We start from the raw sequence: 22,315 nt of genomic DNA on the forward strand, positions 1-22,315 counted from the left end.
CACCTCAGAGCTCTTGGGAATCAGGACATAACAGATTAATTGCGCCTGTTACTGAGGTGGGCTGGGTAGAGCATAGCACAACACAGGAAAAATATATGGGACTGGAGAATCTTGATAATCCTCCTCTTCATCAAAACTCCCTCTGTCTCATCGTTGTTGTCTTACTCGGTTGCATTTCCCCCTGATTCCCTTGTAAACACTGAGCAATGTTAAACAACAAGACAGGAGACATGATCAAAAATGCTAAGACACGACTGAAAGTCAATCTGAAAACAAACGCAAGTTGGAGAAGCACACCAAATCAAATCAATGCACACACTGAGGTTAGTACTGACAATACAATGACATGCAAGGTGTTAAGGACCAGCAGCACCAGGCATTACAGTGTATTGGTTTAACTGTACACAATGGTAGTACTGAAGAGGGCCACAAGAGATCAGTATAACAACAATCATTAATTGGCCTATGCTACAGCAAGGAGCCTGTCATTTGTTAAAATCAAATTGGAAAAAGTGAGTTTAGATCCATCCCTGTGTTATTTCTGAGACCTAACATGCCAAGAGTGTGCAAAGCTCTCATCAAGGCAAAGGGTGGCTACTTTGAAGAATCTCAAGTAACCGTCCGAGGGGGCTACAAGCAGACTCTTACGTCGCAACGTCCCCATTAAGGCCCTTCTGCTAGCCCCGGCCCGCTAGCTGTCTGAATCGCCGTGTCTCCAGCTCGCCTAGCTACCCACTGGTCCCTATGATCACTCGGCTACGCATGCCTCTTCCTAATGTAAATATGCCTTGTCCATTTCTGTTTTGGTTAGGGATTAATGTCTTATTTCACTGTAGAGCCTCCAGCTCTGCTCAATATGCCTTAGCTAACCCTTTGTTCCACCCCCCACACATGCGGGGACCTCACCTGGTCTAAATGATGTCTCTAGAGACAATGCATCTCTCATCGTCACTCAGGCGCTCTCATTTGTTGACTTCTGTAACCGTAAAAGCCTTGGTTTCATGCATGTTAACATTAGAAGCCTCCTCCCTAAGTTTGTTTTATCCACTGCTTTAGCACACTCTGCCAACCCGGATGTCCTAGCCGTGTCTGAATCCTGGCTTAGGAAGGCCACCAAAAACCCTGACATTTCCATCCCTAACTATAACATTTTCCAACAAGATAGAACTGCCAAAAGGGGCGGAGTTGCAATCTACTGCAGAGATAGCCTGCAGAGTTCTGTCATACTACCCAGGTCTGTGCCCAAACAATTCGAGCTTCTACTTCTAAAAATCCACCTTTCCAGAAATAAGTCTCTCACCGTTGCCGCTTGTTATAGACCACCTTCTGCCCCCAGCTGTGCCCTGGACACCATATGTGAATTGACTGCCCCCCATCTATCTTCAGAGCTCGTACTGTTAGCTGACCTAAACTGGGACATGCTTAACACCCCGGCCGTCCTACAATCTAAACTAGATGCCCTCAATCTCACACAAATGATCAATGAACCTACCAGGTATAACCCCAAATCCGTAAACACGGGCACCCTCATAGATATCATCCTGACCAACCTGCCCTCTAAATACACCTCTGCTGTCTTCAACCAGGATCGCAGCGATCACTGCCTCATTGCCTGCGTCCGTAATGGATCTGCGGTCGAACGACCACCCCTCATCACTGTCAAACACTCCCTAAAACACTTCAGCGAGCAGGCTTTTCTAATCGACCTGGCCCGGGTATCCTGGAAGGATATTGACCTCATTCCGTTAGTATAGGATGCCTGGTTATTCTTTAAAAGTGCTTTCCTCACCATCTTAAATAAGCATAACCCATTCAAAAAATGTAGAACCAGGAACAGATATAGCCCTTGGTTCACTCCAGACCTGACTGTCCTTGACCAGCACAAAAACATCCTGTGGCGTACTGCATTAGCATCAAATAGCCCCCCGCGATATGCAACTTTTCAGGGAAGTTAGGAACCAATATACACAGGCAGTTATGAAAGCTAAGGCTAGCTTTTTCAAACAGAAATTTGCATCATGTAGCACAAACTCCTAAAAGTTCTGGGACACTGTAAAGTCCATGGAGAATAAGAGCATCTCCTCCCAGCTGCCCACTGCACTGAGGCTAGGAAACACTGTCACCACCGATAAATCCACGATAATTGAGAATTTCAATAAGCATTTTTCTACGGCTGGTCATGCTTTCCACCTGGCTACCCCTACCCCGGTAAAGAGCCCTACACCCTCCACAGCAACTTGCCCAAGCCTCCCCCATTTCTCCTTCACCCAAATCCAGATAACTGATGTTCTGAAAGAGTTGCAAAATCTGGACCCCTACAAATCAGCTGGGCTAGACAATCTGGACCCTCTCTTTCTAAAATTATCCACCGCAATTGTTGCAACCCCTATTACTAGCCTGTTCAACCTCTCTTTTGTATCGTCTGAGATCCCCAAAGATTGGAAAGCTGCCGCGGTCATCCCCCTCTTCAAAGGGGGAGACACTCTAGACCCAAACTGTTACAGACCTATATCTATCCTACCCTGCCTTTCTAAGGTCTTCGAAAGCCAAGTCAACAAACAGATCACCGACTATTTCGAATCCCACCGTAACTTCTCCGCTATGCAATCTGGTTTCCGAGCTGGTCATGGGTGCACCTCAACCACGCTCAAGGTCCTAAACGACATCATAACTGCCATTGATAAAAGACAATACTGTGCAGCTGTATTCATCGACCTGGCCAAGGCTTTCGACTCTGTCAATCACCACATTGTCATCGGCAGACTCAACAGCCTTGGTTTCTCAAATGACTGCCTCGCCTGGTTCACCAACTACTTCTCAGACAGAGTTCAGTGTGTCAAATCAGAGGGCTTGTTGTCCGGACCTCTGGCAGTCTCTATGGGGGTGCCACAGGGATGAATTCTCGGGCCAACTCTTTTCTCTGTATACATCAATGATGTTGCTCTTGCTGCTGGTAATTCTCTGATCCACCTCTACGCAGACAACACCATTCTGTATACTTTTGGCCCTTCTTTGGACACTGTGTAACCTCCAGACGAGCTTCAATGCCATACAACTCTCCTTATGTGGCCTCCAACTGCTCTTAAATGCAAGTAAAACTAAATGCATGCTCTTCAACCGATCGCTGCCTGCACCTGCCCGCCCGTCCAGCATCACTACTCTGGACGGTTCTGACTTAGAATATGTGGACAATTACAAATACCTAGGTGTCTGGTTAGACTGTAAACTCTCCTTCCAGATTCACATTAAGCATCTCCAATCCAAAATTAAATCTAGAATCGGCTTCCTATTTCACAACAAAGCATCCTTCACTCATGCTGCCAAACATACCCTCGTAAAACTGACTATCCTACCGATCCTTGACTTCAGCGATGTCATTTACAAAATAGCCTCCAACACTCTACTCAGCAAATTGGATGCAGTCTATCACAGTGCCATCTGTTTTGTCACCAAAGCCCCATATACTACCCACCACTGCGACCTGTATGCTCTCGTTGGCTGGCCCTCGCTTCATATTCGTCACCAAACCCACTGGCTCAAGGTCATCTATAAGTCTTTGCTAGGTAAAGCCCCGCCTTATCTCAGCTCACTGGTCACCATAGCAGCACCCACCCGCAACACGTGCTCCAGCAGGTATATTTCACTGGTCACCCCCAAAGCTAATTCCTACTTTGACCGCCTTTCCTTCCTGTTCTCTGCTGTCAATGACTGGAACGAATTGCAAATATCACTGAAGCTGGAGACTCATATCTCCCTCACTAACTTTAAGCATCAGCTGTCAGAGCAGCTCACATATCATTGCACCTGTACATAGCCCATCTGTAAATAGCCCATCCTACTACCGCATCCCCATATTGTTATATATATTTTTTGCTCCTTTGCACCCCAGTATCTCTACTTGCACATTCATCTTCTGCACATCTATCACTCCAGTGTTTAATTGCTCAATTGTAATTACTTCACCACTACGGCCTATTTATTGCCTTACCTACCTAATCTTACCTCATTTGCACACACTGTATATAGATTTTTTTCTATTGCGTTATTGACTGTACATTTGTTTATTCCATGTGTAACTTTGTGTTATTGTTTGTGTCGCACTGCTTTTATCTTGGCCAGGTTACAGTTGTAAATGAGAACGTGTTCTCAACTGGCCTACCTGGTTAAATAAATTTAAAAAAAAATACTGTATATATATATATAAAATATATTTAAAAAAATTTAAAATGTATTACCCCTTTTTCTATTCCCACTTTTTTGGTTAGTACATGATTCCATATGTGTTATTTCATAGTTTTGATGTCTTGACTATTATTCTACAATGTAGAAAATAGTAAAAATAAAAAATATGAATAAAAATAATAATAATGAGTAGGTGTGTCCAAACTTTTGACTGGTACTGTGTGTTAGACGGTCGAAAAGTGTAAATGGCTTTGCTACAACATACCGGAAGTGTTGAATTAAATGTGAAAACGATCAAAGATTAAACCAAAGACATGGATAATTAACCTCCTTCTTTCTGTCTGGGATGAAACTCTGGTGACAAAAACACGGGCTCGTCCGGGATTTGAACCCGGGACCTCTCGCACCCAAAGCGAGAATCATACCCCTAGACCAACGAGCCGCTTGCAAAACATAGAGATATCAAAGTATAAGTAAAAACATTTAGAGATATTAAAGTATAAGTAGAAACACCAACCATGACGATACGAACTCTTCACATTCCAGAATGGATTTATAGCCATCATTTTTGTGAAAACAGTTATATGGTTGTTGGCGACAAATTCATATCTTGCTTATGAACTGATACACAAAATAATGACGAATTAAAAAACGTTGAGTTTTCAATTAAAATTATTATAAAAAATGATTGCAGCCAATATAATGTAATGTATATGGTGGATACAACCATTCCAGCTCTGCAGACTTTGCTGCGAAGAGACCGAATCATTAGATAGATCACTTGTTTTGTTACTGCCATGTACAGTAGCTTGTTTTTTGTCGCTGGTTCAGGAATGGCTGAAGAATTGCAACTTTTACCTGGAGCTAACTCTGCAAATAGCACTGCTGGGTGACTTGAGTCAATCTAGCCATAGTCAATCTAGCAATAATATAATAATACTCTCAGTAAAAATGTTAATCTTTAATTTCCAATCTGTAGAAGCTATGAGAATAGAAAGGTTCAGAACTTTTGTGAAACATTACAGCACAGTTGAAAAATATATGACAATTAGAAATCAAAACTGGGTGGTTTTCAGAGATAGATGGGAGGGGTTGAGGGTAGCTGAAAAGGGTGGGACTAAACACAAATAAAAATATGTAACTAATGTAAAATATTGCGTGTCCGTAAAATGTATATAGTATGTATAAACTGGAAGTAGAAGCCCAACTATTGTTGTCCATTAGATTACTCCAATTATGGGAGGGGTGGTAGGGTTAGGGGAAAATAATAAAGAAGGGAAACATATACAAATATTTATAAATGGGGGATTGAAAATGATGCAGACAATTACATTGTTAGAACCCCAAAAATGTTTGCAATATTAAAGCTTATCTATCCCTAAAAATACAAAATTAAAAAAAGATGAGAATCATACCCCAGAAGTCCAGTGACCAGGGTTCATCAACTGGCAGCCTGTGGGTCGATTTGGACGAATTTGGCCCACGTGTGGTTTTAAGTTTTCTGAGCAAGACATTTTCATTGTTGGACAAAAAACGCTGTAAAAACACCAGGAAATAAACTTCAAATTATTTACATTTTGGAAATCTCTTCCCAACGCATAATACGATGTGATCATATACAAATGTAAGCAAGGTTTGAAATTATTATGTTTTAGTCAAATAACATATCTGTTTGGATTTATTGAGGTCAATCTGCAGTCCACGAATTATTTGTAATTATGTTCCGGCACCCTGACCACCAACTCAAGAAAAAATAAACGCGCAACTGAATCTAGTTGATGACCTCTTGTCTCGACCAACAAGCCGCTTGCAAAAGCCGCAGATGTTGACGTATAAATAACCACATACCAACCATAAAGACACGAAATCGTTGCTGTCCAGGATTAATTTGTAGCTGTCGTTTTTTTAAAACCGTTATCTGGTTGTTGGCGGCAAACTCACAACTTGAAAAATACAAAATGTACCTTTTCATTATGAAGAAAACGCATTACGGGCTACCATTTCATCCAACTTGCCTTAATTTAGCTAATATTCTTGTTAAAAAATGTTTGGTCTTGCACAAATTCTACCAGGAGCAAGCTTGCTATATTATAAGGCTGGTTGAAGATGAAATACATTAACACAATGTTGTTTAAAGAAATAGCTAGTAGTAGGCCTGTGCAGAAATAAATACAATGCTGTTGTGTTGTTTGGTTCAAATTTCTCTTTTCCCCATGACAAAATGTGTAAAATTGAAGGAAGTTAGCTGCTACCCCAACAAAATCATTCAAACCACATTTCTGCAGGCTCACCCATCAACGAAATTCTGGCTATGCCATGAGCCCGAGGCCCATCTGGTTTTGACTAGAGCATACAGTGTACTGTATATGGCTAGGCTTTGACACTATACTGTTCATCATTATCAAATGAATTTAGGCGTACTGTATGAGGATGTGGCACTGCAAGTGGTGGCATGGGTGGTGAAGATAGTGTTTATAGACAGCTAGACCTAGTCTGTTGGCTAATTTTGGCCTTAATTTGTGCTCCATATAGGACAATGAACTCAGTCCCACCCACACTCAACATCTCTGGCTCAATCGTAGACTACCTTATTTCTTACTTTTCATTCACAGCCTTGAAAATGCCCCTACAGTGCAGTCATCCAGGTTGGCTCAACCCAGTGGTTAGATGTCATGGTTGCTTTGTTACCCTGTTTAAAATAATAATATTTAAAAATAATATACTGTTATTATAAATAGGCTTAATATAATCAATTATATTCGTAATCATCGTAGCGTACGTACTCTACAGATTTATTCAAACTTTAGGCAAATTGCTTTCTATATGATTAAAGTTGAAGGACTTTGGATCAGACTGACCAATACTTTGTAACTTGTGATTTGAAGTATGACTACGATGAAGATGGTGATGAAGAATAATATTAGTACGAATTGTAAAGTTTGGTAGCTAGTAGTATTACATTTGTGTCATAGATTTTATTTATAAAAAGGCCACCGATTAGGTGTCAGTATCTTTGGAAAGGCACTGCATTATTTGAGGACAGTCAACGCCCAATGCATTCTGGTCCCTGTGCAGAAGTAACTGTTCGGTGCGTACCGGAATTTGAGGTGTCCATCCAGCCTCACTCGGTTTTCTTTCACTGACAATCGAAAAGGTAAATATTGCATTGTATTTACTAGCAAGTTGTAATATTTCACTGCCTCGTCGAATTAGATACGTCGCTTTAACTTCCTGTCGCATCCCACGTAGCTTGTTAGCTAGCCTTTACTTTAGCAAAGTGGTTGGCTAGCTAAGTTAACGTTAGCTAGCTTTCAAAGCTTGCTTTTAGACACCTTGCCGGAGAGTCATTGTGAGCTAGCCACCATTGGAAATCATAATGTATCACAATTTACATAATTTATAACTACACAGCCCGACTTGAAATGCGTGTTCGCTGGCTAGGTATTGTCAGAGCCATATATTTAATAAATACATGGCTCTGTGTATTGCTAAGAAGCTAGCTGACTAATTTAAATGTTCAAGGCATCTCAAGCACGATTCAATGTCTGGATAGACTCGTGTTTTGTGTTATTTAGCTAAACGGAGACAGCTAGATATGCATTATTTGAAGTAACTACAATATAATTTAGTTGTATTTTTATTCATTGAGAGCGCTTTCATAACCCAGTCTCGGTAGTTTTGAAAGAAAGATGCCCGGCACTATTTCGAGTCAATTTCTCTGGCCTCTTCAGAGTCTGTCAGCTGACTTGTGATGAAGTCAAATTTTCCACTAACTGTAGGAAGAAATAGCTTAAAGTGTTTTAATTTCACTTCCAGTTTGAACATGTTACTTAGTTATAGAAAAGTTACTAGCTAAATAAATAAAAGTACAGAATTGGAGGCAAAACCAGCTTGAGCAACAAATGCATTTGTGAAGTGAGTGTCAAAAAAAGTTGTACGGGATGGCTGTTTTTTTTTGTGGTGAGACATTCTTTTGAAAAGTCATTCTGAGCAGAGAGCAGACTTCCTGTCTCTCACAGTCCCCTAAATCATGTAGGCTATGCCGTCCTCCATTTTGTTAGTGTACACAGTTGTCATTCTCTTGAAGTAATAAATAGGCCTATTGATATAGTATTTGCATGTTCTACTGAAAACAGAAGTACACTATATATACAAAAGTATGTGGACACCCCTTCAAACTAGTGGATTCGGCTGTTTCAGACACACCGTTGCTGACAGGTGTATAAAATCGAGCACACATACATGCAATCTCCATAGACAAACATTGGCAGCTTACTGAAGAGCTCAGTGACTTTCAATCTGGCACTTTCATAGGATGCCACCTTTCTAACAAGTCAGTTTGTACAATTTCTGTTCTGGTCAACTGTAAGTGCTGTTATTGTGAAGTGAAATGTATAGGAGCAACAACGGACAGCCGCGAAGAGGTAGCCACTCAAGCACCCAGAACGGAACCCCTGAAGCGTGTGAAAGTTGAATCCCAGGCCCCCGGCCTTTTGCCTTTTGAGAGGCTGTCATTGTAAATAAGAATTTCTTCTTAACTGGCTTGCCTAGTAAAATAAAATAAAAAAGTTGTCTGTCCTCAGTTGCAACACTCACTACCGGGCTCCATACTGCCTCTGGAAGCTACATCAGCACAATAACTGTTCGTTGGGAGCTTCATGAAATGGATTTCCATGGCCGAGCAGCTGCACACAGCCCTAAATTCACCATGTGCAATGCCAAGTGTCGGCTGGAATGGTGTAAAGCTCGCTGCCATTGCGCTCTGATGCAGTGGAAATGCATTCTCTGTAGTGATGAATCACGCTTCACCATCTGGCAGTCCGATGGATGAATCTGGGTTTGGCGGTTGCCCGGAGAACACTAGCTACCCCAATGCATAGTTCCAATTGTAAAGTTTGGTGGAGGTGGAATAATGCTCTATGCCTGTTTTTCATGGTTTGGGCTAGGCCCCTTAGTTCCAGTGACGCATACAATGACATTCTAGACGATTCTGTGCTTTCAACTTTGTGGCAACAGTTTGCGAAGGCCCTTTCCTATTTCAGCATGACAATGCCGTGTACAAAGCGAGGTCCATACAGACATTGTTTGTCGACTGCAGGCCAGTCGAGAACTTGACTGGCCTGCACAATCGCCCAACATCAGTGCCCGACCTCACTATTGCTCTTGTGGATGAATGGAAGCAAGTCTCTGCAGCAATGTTCCAACATCTAGTGCAAAGCCTTCCCAGATGAGTGGAGGCTGTTATAGCAGCAAAGGGGGGACCAACTCCATATTAATGCCCATGAGTTTGGAATGAGATGTTTGACGAGCAGGGGTCTACATACTTTTGATCATGTAATGTACCTGACATTTGACATCTGTTTTAATGTTCTCTGTTCTCTGGCAGGTTGAAAGAGCGCAAAATGTCTCAGGCGGAAAAATTGAAAGTAAGTTCCCGACAGAGTATGATAAGAGGATGCTTGCATCCCCACAGCTCATTTGAATGTAATGCTGTCAGGCAGTTAAGTAAGGTTAAACAAAAACATTTAAAAATTCCCTCATAATATTCCAATAATGACCTCTGCTTATTTGTACTTGGCCTACACTAACGTGATGTGATCTGCTTTGGCAAATTAGGATTTAATAGAATTAAACCATTGGGCCTAAAGCCATTTGGGGTCTTAATTGCAGAATGCATGGCCACTCAAGCAGATGCTGCCAGTGTCCAGGCAGCTACTTCCTTCCCCAGGACTCAAAGTTGTGCCTTGACCTGTGTCGAAAGGCTCCATGAGAACGCTGCCATCTCAGGCTTCACTCAGTCCTGCCCCTTGTTCACAGAGGGGGAGCACTAGTTATACAAAGCCGTGAACAGTAATGGGTGTATTGCATTTCCAATGTATGAGCTTAGTCTAGCTATATTATAGAAAGGTAGTGTAATAATCCCTTCCTTACATCTGTTCATAAACTGAAAAGATCGGCCTAGGCCTAACTTTAAACCCTTTAGCTAGACTGCACATTCTCCCTGGTTATGTATAGGCCTGTTAGGGCCATAAACATTGCAATGCAACAATGCATTCCAGAGACAAGACAAAGTTAATTTGTGTATAGCTGATTCTTTTGAGTAACTGCCTAATTGCTGGTTGTAATGTTTGCTGTGATTTGCACAACCCACAGATGTGATTACTATAATATACTGTAGGTCCATCCTAGCCTGAAGACCCGATGTTGAATTGCATTGAATTATATGTCGGGCATCAATGAGCATTTGGATAAGGAAAGTTTAATCTCAAAAGCTCTACAAGGCAGAATGTTGAATAAAATGAAATGTTTACTTACTCTATTCCTGGGTTGAATGACTGGGGTTCTAATGGACATGTGGTGGTCTCATGTTTTACAGCAGGGTCAGTTTACCAATCCAGAGACCCCGGGGTATGTTGGCTTTGCCAACCTGCCCAACCAGGTGCACCGCAAGTCGGTCAAAAAGGGCTTTGAGTTCACCCTCATGGTAGTTGGTGAGTGTCACAATATTTGTAACCTATATAATGTCTGGTGTTTTTGTATGGCGAGTGTTGTATTGTTTGTATGCAGTAGCTAGCTATAGTTCCCTTAGTTGGGCCTTAGACAGAATGCATACTCCAGTTGTTTTGAGCTTTGCACAAAACCACTGTGTCTTTGGTTGTCGGTGAGTCAGACATTTTTTTGCTGCAGTTCTTTCCTCAGTTCAGTAGAGATTAAGGAGCCTTGGCCTTCGAATGGGGAATGTGTGCCAAAATGATCGTGTTCACGCAGTTTTGGCATATCATAAGCGTTTTAGGAACGGGACGGCAACAGTAAGCAATTAACATTTTGGATACGCATTTCCTTTTTCCTCTTCATTTGGAGTGGGTGGATAGCATCTCTTCCTTACGAAACATATGTACTGTGTACAGGCTTTTTAAAATGTTTTTAAAATGTATTTTTACAGAAAAAAAATCTAACTGGGATTAGGCCTAGTTTGTGCTAAACAGTTAGCACAAACTAGTTCATGCTGTCAACAGAATGGAATGTGACTTCTTTGACTGTAAGCCCAGACAGTTGTTTGCTAGTTGACAAACGCATTCATTTCCTCTTCTCATAGCCTCACCATTTTCACATTTCCCACCCTCCCCACATCTGTCAGTAACCACTGTTCCATATCTCATCACTTCCTTTAGTGTTTTTGTGAGTGTGTGTGCGGCATACGTGTGTGTCTGAGAGAGTGGGATGTGTCAGGGATGATGTCAGAGGTCCTGGTTTAGGTCACAGTTGAGTCCAGCTGCAGACAGTCTCTATGTAAACGGATGGAGGCAGGGTTTCTCTGGGTCCTCTGGTTTAGCTGTGTAAAATTAGTTTTCCTTTCTCTCATCTCCCTATTTGTCTGTGGTGTAGGGGAGGAGGAGAGCCCTATTGTACACATATCCCCTCTGCCTTAAAATAAACCAGACTGGAATGTGGTCCTGTGTGCTGGACAGGCCTCTGCTGCTGGAAAGTGTCTGTGTGTGACTGTGTTTAGAAAAATGTGGTTTTACTGCCAGCTTAATGCATTTCCCAGGCTATGAGAGGCCTAATGTGTATCATTGGTTAGTGCTTGGCTAATATACAGAGTCCAGGCTGGATGTCTGCCAACTAGCGGGCTATATTGGGTATTTTGTGTAAAAAGAAAAACCCTGCACACATTTTGTAGATTGTAGTATTTGTGGTTTGTAGACTTAAAAGTAATCAGATATATTGGTTATATTGCCTTTACCTTTATATTGGCTGTTTTGCCATGCAGGCACAATATAATCTGTTCTATTCTGTTTTTAATTTGGTCCCTTTTTTGGAACGGAATGATAGTGTTTAAATTGATTCTGTGTGTTGTGTTTAGGTGAGTCTGGTCTGGGGAAGTCCACCCTCATCAACAGCTTGTTCCTCACTGATCTCTACCCAGAGAGAATCATCCCCGGAGCAGCAGGTATGACCGTATACACATACCACGGCCACACTCCCAGCTGTTACTCCAAAATGTAATTTGTTTCTGCATAACCTAATGGGAGTCAATTTTAAAACCAATTATGCCAAATCACCCCTCATTTATTCAGTGGCCTCAAGAGTATCTAGAAAGTAAAAACCTTTATCTCCTTTTAATTGTAATCCACAGAGAAGATTGAGCGCACGGTTCAGATCGAAGCATCTACGGTTGAGATCGAGGAGCGAGGGGTGAAGCTCCGCCTCACTGTGGTGGACACGCCCGGATACGGTGACGCCATCAACAGCCAGGACTGGTACGCCGCTATGGTTGTATAGACAGGGGACCTGATCCTGTCCATTCAAATGTAATAACTTTATTTCTCCATGATGAGCTACATCTGTTTGTGCATGGACAAATATGTTATTGCTGGAATACAGTTGATGTCTTTTGTACCCATGTCATATGGTTGCCACAAAGTCCTAATTATGGCTCAACCTCTCCTATTTATAGAATTGATTTTAACCCTAACCTTCAACACGCTTCTAACCTTATACCTAACTCTAACTTTTTAAATATAGATCAAAAATCAAATGTTTGTTTTCATAAAGTTTTATGATATATTTAGACTTTGTTGCTGTGGTAACAAGGGACGACAATGTCACAAGGCGTTTAACTACATGGTACCACCACCGTGCTCCTCTTCTCCCCCAGTTTCAGCACCATCATCGCCTACATCGACGACCAGTTTGAGAGATACCTCCACGACGAGAGTGGTCTGAACCGCCGGCACATCGTGGACAACCGCGTTCACTGCTGCTTCTATTTCATCTCCCCGCTGGGCCATGGGTACACACACACACACACACACACACAAGGGTTGGGTGACCGTATCGGATTTTGAAGCTGATTGACAGCCATCGTCGAAGGGGATGACATGGTGAAGTGACCGACAATGCATAGCCTATTTCAACTTGACTGGCACCAGACAGTATAGAGCTGACTGGGCAACCCATAGCAGGGCCATGCTATAGCCTGTGTAACCTTTTTCAATACATTTGTTTTAAACAATTCATAGAATGCAAGAAAACACTGTAGACAGAGTTAGGGCTGTGGCGGGTCACGACATTTTGTCAGCTGGTGATTGTCAAGCAAATAACTGTCGGCCTCACAGTAATTGACCGTTAATTAACAAACACATTTAACATCTCCTGGCTTCCACACACAGCTTACAAGTCATTTAAAAAAGTTTAATAAATCTATGTAATCTAACCTACACCTTCAAAATAAATATCCATTTATTTATTTTAGGAGGGTCTAAAGAAGCATGATATGGAGAAAATGTCTATTTCAGAAGAAAATAATAGCAAAAATGTATTGTTTTAATATGAGGTAGCGTGGCAGGAGAAAAGCAAGTATGCACAAAAACTGAAATAATAGTCACATCAAAATGGAGAGAAAATACCAAATTGTGCTTTTAAAATAACTTGACACCGCTATAAAAAACAATATAGGCGTTTGGCTATATGTCCTAGATCATCTGATATTGAGAGAGACAAAAAAACAAACATTTTCTGACTGGACATTTTGCGCTGCTTTGGTGAAAAGCTCCGTCTAGGGTTGTTACGGTGACCGTATTACCGTCACACCACTGGTCACGAGTTATGACGTCTGTCAAGTTCCACATGACCGTTTAGTTAGTCACTGTAATTAGGCTTGTCCAAGCTCTGTTTCTGCTGGTCATTAATAGCCTACCAAACGTGCTAACTGCCTGGTACTCAGCACTCTATTCTCCCTCTAATCACTCTGACATCAATGCACATTTTATTAGAAAATCCAATCAAACACTTCATGAGAGCCCATGAGCTCATGTTGCGCAACATTTCTATAGGCAATGCAATTGTGTGAGAAAACAGTGATGGCCTCGTAAAAAGAGGATCCCATCAGCTTTCTATAGGCTAGGCCTACTTTTATTTATCAACTTTCCTAATATTTAAGCACATTGCTTCTCTTTACAACAGGAGTATAGCCTACCTGGCTGGCATGAAAACAAACCACGGGGAAAAGCGTCCTCCATTCGCCGTTTAAGTGCATGGATGATATTTTTTCCTGCTGCCCATGTTTCAATACAGGTGCATGATAATGGTCCAGTCTAAATCAAAACAAATGTTACACACATTATTTAGTATATGTAAAGACAAGATTAAATCAAGAATAGTCTGATGGGTGACAATATTAACTATCGCTTGTGGATTATATATCACTTGTGAATGATGCCCAGCATAAGAAACAAAGCCTTTTTTTAATGTAGCCTAGCCCATAGGCCTATATGCTTTAAGGTTTGTCTCACAACTAAAGTGGCCAAGTCAATTCTTAATTTTAAGCACGTTAATCCGCTTTAAAAGGGGTGTATAGCCTAACTGGCATATACAGTGCATTTGGAAAGTGTTCAGACCCCATGACTTTTTCCACATTTTGTTACGTTACAGCCTTGTTCTAAAATTGATTCAATCGTTTTTTTCCTAAACAATCTACACACAATACCCCATAATGACATGGTAAAAACAGGTTTTTATTCATTTTGTCAAATGTATTAAAAGTAAAGAACTCTCACATTTACATAAGTATTCAGACCCTTTACACAGTACTTTGTTGAAGTGCTTTTGGCAGCAATTACAGCCTAATCTTCTTGGGTATGGTGCTACAAGCTTGGGACACCTGTATTTTGGGAGTTTCTCCCATTCTTCTCTGCAGATCTTCTCAAGCTTTGTCAGGTTTGATGGGGAGTGTCGCTGCACAGCTATTTTCAGGTCCCTCCAGAGATGTTAGATGGGGTTCAAATCCGGGCTCTGGATGAGTCAATCGAGGACATTGACTTGCCCCAAATCCACTCCTGCGTTGTCTTAGCTGTGTGCTTAGGGTTGTTGTCCTGTTGGAAGGTGAACCATCGCCCCAGTCTGAGATCCTGAGCGCTCTGGAGCAGGTTTACATCAAGGATCTCTCTGTACTTTGCTCCGTTCATCTTTCCCTCGATCCTGACTAGTCTCTCAGTCCTTGCCACTGAAAACCATCCGGAGAGCATGATTCTGCCACCACCATGCTTCACCGTAGGGATGGTGCCAGGTTTCCTCCAGACATGACGCTTGTCATTCAGGCCAAAGAGTTCAATCTTGGTTTCATCAGACCAGAGAAATGTCATGGTCTGAGTCCTTAAGGTGCCCAAGTGGGCTGTCATGTGCTTATTACTGAGGAGTGGCTTCTGTCTGGCCACTCTACCATAAAGGCCTGATTGGGGGAGTGCTGCAGAGATAGTTGTCCTTCTGGAAGGATCTGACATGCACTGTCAACTGTGGGACCTTATCTAGACTGATCTGTGCCTTTCCAAATCATGTCCAATCAATTGCATTTACCACAGGTGGACTCCAATCAAGTGGTAGAAACATCTCAGGAATGATAAATGGAAACAGAATGCACCTGAGCTCAATTTCAAGTATCATAAGTATTCAGACCCTTTGCTAAGTAAGGTATTTCTGTTTTGTTTTTTAAATAAATTAGCAAAAAAATTCTTAACCTGTTTTTGCTTTGTTGTTATTGGGTATTTTGTGTAGCTTGATGAGGAAAACATTTAATTGAATCCATGTTATAACAAGGCTGTAATGTAACAAAATGTGGAAAGTCAAGGGGACTGAATACTTTCCGAATGCACTGTATATAAGCCTACCTACAATGTATAGAAGCCTAATAATAAGTGGAAGATTAGGCAAAAACATGAATCATTGAATAATTATCCAGTTCTGGGGACAGCAGAGTTGCGTGGCTGTAGCCGGGCCCTTGATGATTCACAACCCATCACACGACGCACAGCCACCGAGGCTCATTAACTGTCACTTGCTCGTTGGCACGCACACCTCTTTCGTGCCACTGCTCTAACAGAGGAATAAGCTACAAAAAAGATATTTTGTCATGAGTCCTCTCGTTCCTTTTAGCTCTTTAAAAAAATTAACAAATATTGGGTTGGCCAATAGGGGGCGATAACATTGTATACCAAGATTTTATGGGTGCCAATGCTTTATCACAATAGGACAAAGGTTGATGTTGCCCAACCCTAAGACACACACCAATGCCAGTCTTGACAATATAATACTAACCATCACATTTTCAACATTTTAGTTTACCTTGACTTTACATGAGCACCCCCCTGTGGAATTTCCTGTTCTTACACCCTCCCGCTCTCCCTTTCTCTCTCAGGCTGAAGCCTCTGGATGTGCAGTTCATGAAGGCCATCCACAACAAAGTCAACGTGGTCCCTGTCATCGCTAAGGCCGACACACTCACCCTGCGAGAGAGGGAGAGGCTCAAGCGCAGGGTAGGAAACACAGTATAGCTCAATGTCAAGGTAGGACACATATTATAGCTCTTGACTCTCAAAAGTATACGATAGGAGAACAGGTTAAGTGTTGTCAAACAAGGTATGTGGATGTAGCTATCGTACTTCAGACACAACTGCACCATGTGCCTGTATTGTTTTAAGTAATCCTTCTGTAACAAAGGTATGTGTATATATCACACACACACATCAAAAGTTAAAGCGCAGTTAAAGTAAATGGCCAAAATGACTTTTCCATCCTCCATGTTATAGATCCTGGATGAGATTGATGAGCATAGTATCAAGATCTATCACCTCCCTGACGCAGAGTCTGACGAGGACGAAGAATTCAAGGAGCAGACCAGGACTCTCAAAGTAACCCTCTCCTCCACCTCAACTAATTTATCTCCTTACAAAGATTCCTAATGTAAAAAGGTCTTTCCTTACATTTATTAGATTCCCCCCCCCCCCCCCCCCCCCAAATATTTTTAAATCTTAGCTCAGTGTTTTGGTAACACCAAAGGACCCTCATTAGCTGTTGCGAAAGCAGCAGCTACTCTTCCTGGGGTCCACATGAGACATGACTTCATACAGAACATTAATAGACAAGGACAGCTCAAGGACAGAACTACATACATTTTAAAAGGTCTCACGTTGGTTGATTTAGAGTTGTGGGTTTGAATCCTGCACGGGCCACATACTGAATAGGACATGGTAGCTATTTGAACCATTAACCTCTGCTCTTTCCTCGTACTCCTTTCTCCTCCCCTAGGCCAGTATTCCTTTTGCGGTGGTGGGCTCCAACCAGCAGATCGAGGCCAAGGGGAAGAAGGTGCGGGGTCGCCTGTACCCCTGGGGCGTGGTGGAAGTGGAAAACCCCGAGCACAACGACTTCCTCAAGCTGCGCACCATGCTGATGTGAGTGGGTGGGAGATGGGTGGACTGCACTGGGCCTTATTGTCTGAGGAGCTGCTCTGCGGTCTTTGTATATCAGACATGAATAACAGCTTGAGAATCCTGATTTGAAATTGATGGCGATTTTGATTTAGTGTTCATGGTTGATTTAGTTTATACTCTATCGATGAATGCTTGTCTGTTACAAAGCTGTGTCAGTTGTAAAAACAGTGGCTGTGGTTCCGGATTTTCTGGAACCCGATTTGCCGTAGCTTAAGATGCAGAGATTTCTGCACGTGAAAAATCCGTATTCGCTGCCACGGCCATAAGTGTGTGTTTTATCAATCCGTTACTTATCAGTCATAAGTAGTGGCTGTCCTGTCTCTCATACTGCTTGGCGATTCCATTATGAGGTAAGCCTTTTGTGATCGACTAACTTGAGTTAAGTCATTGGTTTAGTGCTTCATTGATTGATTGATGCCTATCCATCCGCAGCACCCACATGCAGGATCTGCAGGAGGTGACCCAGGACCTGCACTACGAGAACTTCCGCTCGGAGCGCCTTAAACGGGGCGGAAGGTTGTCCTCCCATGGTTACGTTATGTCTCCTGCGTACGTACCTGTCTGCTTGCCTTTCTACACCCCCCCCCCCCCCCCCCCCAAACCTCCCATGCCTAGTAATATAATATACAGCCAAATACTTAATGCCACGTACACAGCTGAATATAACAGATGTTGATACAATTTTAACACGACTCACTTGACTGACTTGGAATTGAATGACTTATCTGATTATAAAGACAATGAATGGGTAACTAATCCAGTGTCTCAGTCAGACAGTGCCACTTATCTGGGGCAAACGTCTGTCAATACGTAGTTAGGTGATCATCAGCATTAAAAGTCATTAACATTACGCTGTTGTAAAATACATTTTTTTTTTAACAGGATGTATAATTTTGGATGTACATTCCACAACAATTGGACCTTGGTAGTGAGTTATGGTTGAATATCCTAGTGGACTATGGGTTTTTAACCAGTATATAGGTTGTATGGGTATCATATAACTCTAGGCGTGTGGACCCTCTGGATTTTTTTGAGACCTTCCCCTATAGCCAATCCAGGAGAAGGGAGTGATTTTACTGCCTTCCCATTGGCCTGTCATCAGCCCAATGATGCTCTGGTCTGTCCAATCCCATGAGTGAACTGTTGGAGGTACCCCCCGACCCTCTCTTCTTGCTTCTGCAGCTTGCCCTCTTTCACTTTAGCAGCCAGCTGTCCACTGCTCTACCCCCCCCCCCCCCCCTCAAATCTGTTTCTCTGAGTGATTAACCTCCTGCCGCTCTTTCTACGTGTTGCTTTCGTCACGTATGCTTAAATGCTGGAAACTACACACACACACACACACACATACACCCCAGATTTTGTCTTTTACTAAACTGCCTTCCAGAGACCTATGCATGGTGGGGTTTTCACTCCTCTACCTTTTCTGCTCATTCTATGAATGACAATGAGAGTATTGAAGTGTGTATTTTCTTCTGATTGCACAAACTATGTAAAAACAGACTTGCAAGAACTTGAAATGTACGAGGTTTCCAGTGTCCATCTTCGGATATTTACGGTAAGTCTCCCCAATGATTGGGCCTTCAGCCTAAAGAGCCAAACTCACCAAACCTGTGTCTGTGTTCCAGGCAGGGGCAGGGCCAGGGGCCTGAGCCGGAGGAAATGGACAAGGACATGATCCTGCAGGAGAAGGAGGCTGAGGTAAATAGCTAATCATTCATATCCCTCTCATTCACCACTCCCACTATCGTTTTACTATGTCTGTATCCCTCTGTCTGTTCAAATATCACCTTTATGGGAGTATCACACAAATTTGAATGACTGTGATCTGTTTATTTCATGCGATAAAGGTAGTTGTTTTGAGGGGGGGGTGGGGATTTTAGTCACTCTTCTATGTGTTGGTCATAATGCTGTTTTGTGTTCTGTGCAGCTGAGGAGGATGCAGGAGATGATTACCAAGATGCAGGCTCAGATGCAAATCAAGCCTGACGGCGCGGGAGATGTCCAGCATGTGTGAAATACACCACGGTAACAACAAGTCCATTTGACACTAAACACAACCAAACTGTGCTGTGAAGACTGAAATGTACCCTGGCATATTGTGGACCTGTATGTCTATATTGTCAAGGTCGTGGGTTAAATACCTGTATAAAATAAACACAGTACAATATTTAAACTCTGCATTGTAAGTCTCTTTGGATAAGTGTCTGCTAAGTGGTAAATATTATTTTTATGACCTATTCAGAGATACTCGAGCAGATTTTGTTGATCCCTTGAGTGTTCATATACATCCAAAGTTAGGAAATACAAGTCAGAATTTGATGGTATTGTCTTTCCTTGCAGGTTTTCAAGCTGTTATTTGAGCTTGACCAGACATGGATGGAAGGATTGCAGAAGAGAAGGGTGTGAAAATGAAAGATAACTGGTCCTTGTCTCGTACTGCTTGCCACTTTTTAGTTTATTTCGTTCCTACTTGGAATTATTTTGAGTTTTTTTCTTTTGTTTTTCTTAATTTTTATATAAGCAGTATTATGTTTTATAATTACACTTTCTTTAATATTCCATATTGCTCATTATTAATTTGTTCCATAATATTGAACCATGCCAGTTAGTCACCAAATGGAGAATAACCCTCCTTTAACCTGGAGTATGCTCTTATTCTAGTCGCTATTGTTACTTTTTTTTTTTTTTCTGTTGAAAGCCGGAAGCTGCTGCTCTTCAAGGCTGTCCACTTGGCCCCATCTAAAACCACTCACAAAATGATCAATCATGTTGCCAACTGTGGCTCCAAGTTACAAGTGGAAAGCACAACTTAGTTAGCAACTCTCTTCTGTCTTTCATGGAGCCATACAGCTAAAATGTTTTTTTTTCTTTAATGGTTGTCATGCCAAAGTTGGCGAATTCTTTAAAGATCTAGTCTTTCGAAAAGCAGCTAAATTATTTTCTTAATCCATGGATTCATTGACAGGGTTCTTTCTCCCACTCCCCTGCATGCAACACTTAACCCTGTCTCATGTTGTGTTGAAATGACTGGTTATGACTGAAATGCATGACACTGTGACCTTCCCAGTCATCCTGTAGCCCTGAACCAATGAAGGAGACATACCTTGGTGTTTTTTACAGTATGTGCCTCTATAAATCCTGGGCCTGTAAAGTGTGAGTAGGAGTGCAGATCTAGAATCTGTCTAGTCTTTTAGATCGTTATGAATATGGTTATATAGACTGGCGGACCTACCTCACAAAGAAAAGTTTGCGGTTTTGTAACTGCAGTCGACCGTGGTATTTTGGACACAGTAATTGCAGAATAACTAACATTACTGCAGTAAGAAAGTGTTATTTTGGATGCAGCATACCTCAGTTATACTGCAATCTTTTTTCATAAGGGCTGATCCTAGATCAGCACTCCTGCTCCGAGACACTCAGAATATGGGCCCAGGCTCCCTATGCCCCCAGGTTTTAACATATTGTAAAGTGATTTGACATTTGAAGCGAAAGTCCTGGCGAACTGAAAGTAAATTGAATTACTGTGATGTTCGGACCAGGCTCATGCATTGCAGGTGACATTGCTTTTCTTCGTGTGTGTCCCCTGTGATATTGATGATTGTGGAATAAAGTGCATCCAGTCTGTGTGGTCATGCTGTAAAGGCACACTGTACTTCGTGTTATATGATATCTATCCATATCCTTTATGGCTGTGTGTCAATGGGTTAAGACTGATATTTGGATGTTGGACAGGACCAGTTTGTTGCTATGGCCATCGTCATGGCGATCTGGTTTGTTTGTCACCAGCTTTGCCAATATCTCCCTCAAGCCAAGCCACTGTTCTTAACATTCCAGTTTATGCTGTTTTTATCTAATAACTGTCAAATAAAACCCTTGATGTATACCATCTAGTATTAATGTTTTTATTGGAGCTAGATTCTAGTTTGCGTCATTTGTCATTCTGGGGCTTGTATATGGCCAATATACAACAGCTAAAGGCTGTATCAAGGCATTCTGCTTCACATTGTCTAAGAACAGCCTTTGTGGTAAATATACCACACCTCAAGCCTAAGTGGCTCGTCTAGCCACGGGATAAATCCTTATCTAATCTTCTATCCAGATTTAATTTTTTACAGATGACCATATCTTCAGTCTGGTAATGTTCTCCCAGTGGCTTCTGACTCAAGATACAGTAAGATATTGCCAGTTCACCTCAGGTTGATTTGACCGTGTCATTCGTCGACCACAGACTGAAGGAGAACATGTTGACTAAACTCACTTCTACTGCCCCTCCACCTTCCTCGACTTCATCACTGTTGTTACGCACGCCTCTGAGAAGAGGGAACGCAACTCCCTGCTATAACTCAACTCTCTGAAGTGCAAGAGGTATGGACTGTAGGTGCGAGCAAGGATGACACAAAAGCAGATTTTACCGTTTACTTGGATTTATTTTCTTACACGGTAATATGGGGAAAAGGGGCTGGACGGAACCAAAGCAAAGAAAGTAAATATCAAAGTTCCCCCTCTCCTATCTAACCTGCCTACCCACTTAACTTACCTAACTTAACACCGCCTGGTGCCCTAACCAAAATACAGGGGGTGGTCCGCCCAGGTCTTACCTAGTGTGCCTAGACAGTAAATATACTACGGGTATATGTATGCCCGCGGGCCTCTTGCCTAAGCACTCCCAAAGTGCCTTCTCCTTCCCCCCTGGGAACAAATGAAACAGAGTAATTATTAATGATTTCACAAACACTCAAACACAGGACATAGAAAAACTGCTACCAACAACAACAGTACATACCAAACTTTCTGATACACAACCAACACTATATCACAATCAAATTTTTCTCTCTCTCCTCTCCAAATCTCCAAATCTCCAAATC

The 22,315-nt window shown here is 42.0% G+C and overlaps 1 protein-coding gene and 1 non-coding gene across 3 annotated transcripts; one reads left to right on the top strand and one right to left on the bottom strand.

Annotated features, from left to right (window-relative positions):
- Positions 1 to 4,552: 4,552 nt before the first annotated feature.
- trnap-ugg lies at positions 4,553 to 4,624 on the bottom strand. The gene has a single exon. It is a non-coding gene; the product is annotated as a tRNA-Pro (tRNA).
- A 2,608-nt stretch (positions 4,625 to 7,232) lies between these two features.
- LOC120020537 (septin-2B-like) lies at positions 7,233 to 21,336 on the top strand. 2 transcript variants are annotated; one of them, XM_038964244.1, is made up of 13 exons: positions 7,233 to 7,336; positions 9,569 to 9,608; positions 10,559 to 10,673; positions 12,047 to 12,133; positions 12,320 to 12,443; positions 12,842 to 12,976; positions 16,376 to 16,493; positions 16,767 to 16,868; positions 17,266 to 17,411; positions 17,883 to 17,966; positions 19,076 to 19,148; positions 19,378 to 19,475; positions 19,791 to 21,336. In XM_038964244.1, exons 2-12 carry the CDS (start codon positions 9,585 to 9,587, stop codon positions 19,462 to 19,464), a joined length of 1,095 nt encoding a protein of 364 aa, XP_038820172.1. In that variant the 5' UTR covers positions 7,233 to 7,336; positions 9,569 to 9,584; the 3' UTR covers positions 19,465 to 19,475; positions 19,791 to 21,336. The 2 variants fall into 2 exon arrangements, with proteins under 2 accessions (XP_038820172.1, XP_038820173.1); XM_038964245.1 differs by lacking the exons at positions 19,076 to 19,148; positions 19,378 to 19,475; positions 19,791 to 21,336 and adding an exon at positions 18,333 to 19,069 and having other exon boundaries at positions 17,883 to 17,999.
- The last annotated feature ends 979 nt before the right edge of the window (positions 21,337 to 22,315 follow it).

Source organism: Salvelinus namaycush, chromosome 25 (assembly GCF_016432855.1).
Source record: "Salvelinus namaycush isolate Seneca chromosome 25, SaNama_1.0, whole genome shotgun sequence".
NCBI lineage: Eukaryota > Metazoa > Chordata > Actinopteri > Salmoniformes > Salmonidae > Salvelinus > Salvelinus namaycush.